Below are 1693 nucleotides of genomic sequence, written 5' to 3'. Positions count from 1 at the left end.
TTGAACTTTCTTTACTTTTTGTCTGAAGCTTCTTTAAAAAAAGCATTCTAGCTTGTCCTGCTGTGTAGAAGTTTCCATGAAGCGCTGACGGGTTCTCGGTGCTCCAGGTGCTCCTCCTGGAGCGTCGGGTGGCGGAGCTGGAAAAAGAGTCGGACGCATCGGGGGAGCAGCACGCACGGCTGCGCCAGGAGAACCTCCAGCTGGTGCACCGCGCCAACGCGCTGGAGGAGCAACTGAAGGAGCAGGAGGTGTACGCGGAGGAGCAGCTGCAGCAGGAGAACCGGCGACACAAGGAGGCGATAAGCAAGCTGGAGAGAGAGAAGGGGCTGGAGCTGGAAAACCTGCAGGCCAGGTGAGAACTGGAAGAACTCTGAGCGAGAGGCAGGTTTGTGTTTTTGTGCACATGTGAAGGATTGTGTGTTTTTCAGGCTGCAGCAGCTGGATGAAGAGAACAGCGAGCTGAGGTCTTGCGTTCCTTGTCTTCGAGCGAACATCGAGAGATTAGAGGAGGTAAAAGCAACGTTTCAGCTTCACTTATCAAATCTTTGTCCTTTTTCTCACCCGTCATCAAAATGTGTTTCTCTTTCAGGAGAAGAGAAAACTTCACGACGAGGCCGAGGTTATGTCACAGAGGCTGGAGGAGGAGACGGAGGCTCGCAGGAAGATGGCTGACAAGCTCAGCCACGAGCGCCACCAAAACCAGAAAGAGAAGGAGAGCACTCAAGAAGTGAGGCCACCGAAAAATCACTTTTGATCCTGTCTGTAAATGCTAGGATGAGACGATTCTTTTTGAAAAAAAAGGATTCAAACTCGTCAACATGTTCATAAAAAATCGCTTTGTCTCGACAAAATTTAATCTGGAGGGGCGGAGCTAAACTGAGCCGTCCGCTATTAGTAATTCCACAAGGACAAAACTAATCATAATTTTATTTTGGGATGGGGTTCGACTGGAGTTTACTACAACAACAACCATTGTCAAAAAATCGCAGAAACTCAGCATTTCTCTGTGAAAGTTACGAGAGGCGAGCAGATAGACACGCCTCCACCTGATTCCAGCCGGGCCAACCCGAAATTTAGCTGGATCAAACTTCTCCCTAAAACTAAACTAAAAAGTAAAATTATTCCTCACAAACACTAGAAGGAAAAAGCTTTAAAAAAATGTCAATGAACAGCGGTGCTCTTAGGAGATAAATTCTTATATTGTGGGGCTGCCTTGAAGCTGAAGCTACAGACAGACTCCTGACTGTCTGTATAGCAGCATAAGAAAGGTCCCAGCATGGACCTGTGAGGTCTGTGATGTTCTTCAACAGAAACTCTTCATATGTGGCCCAAATGAGGAATCTGTGAATTTCGCCTGGAATTTTTTCTGGTATTTTCATTTTAAAAATGTGTTGATTAGATTGACTATTTTTTTTATATATATATATATATATAAAACTGTGAATCGTGGCTTGACTGAATCGTTACATCCCTTTTAAAAATGTTTTTTTTTTAAATCTTTCTTTTCTGTCTTCAGCTTATTGAAGACTTGCGTAAACAGCTGGAGCATCTGCAGCTTTACAAGCTGGAGGCTGAAGCAAAGAGAGGCCGTACTCCAGGGGCGGGGCTGCAGGAGTATCAGACGCGCACGAGAGAGGCCGAGCTGGAACAGGAGATCAAACGCCTCAAACAGGTAACAAGCAATCTTCTTTTT

At 45.8% G+C, this 1693-nt stretch overlaps 1 protein-coding gene across 1 annotated transcript in view; it reads left to right on the top strand.

The window, feature by feature from the left end:
- Window positions 1–107: 107 nt before the first annotated feature.
- Window positions 108–1693, top strand: part of LOC112141593 (rab11 family-interacting protein 3-like) — a gene marked incomplete at its 5' end in the record, with an annotated part of 3749 nt that continues 2163 nt past the window's right edge. The window contains 4 exons of the mRNA XM_024264739.1: window positions 108–352; window positions 429–510; window positions 590–727; window positions 1517–1679. Coding sequence (XP_024120507.1) covers window positions 108–352; window positions 429–510; window positions 590–727; window positions 1517–1679 — 628 coding nt within the window. The remainder of the gene's footprint in view (window positions 353–428; window positions 511–589; window positions 728–1516; window positions 1680–1693) is intronic.

The sequence above is a fragment of the Oryzias melastigma genome, unplaced genomic scaffold, assembly GCF_002922805.2.
Source record: "Oryzias melastigma strain HK-1 unplaced genomic scaffold, ASM292280v2 sc02043, whole genome shotgun sequence".
NCBI classification, from domain to species: domain Eukaryota; kingdom Metazoa; phylum Chordata; class Actinopteri; order Beloniformes; family Adrianichthyidae; genus Oryzias; species Oryzias melastigma.
This window is presented reverse-complemented; position numbering and strand designations above follow the sequence as displayed.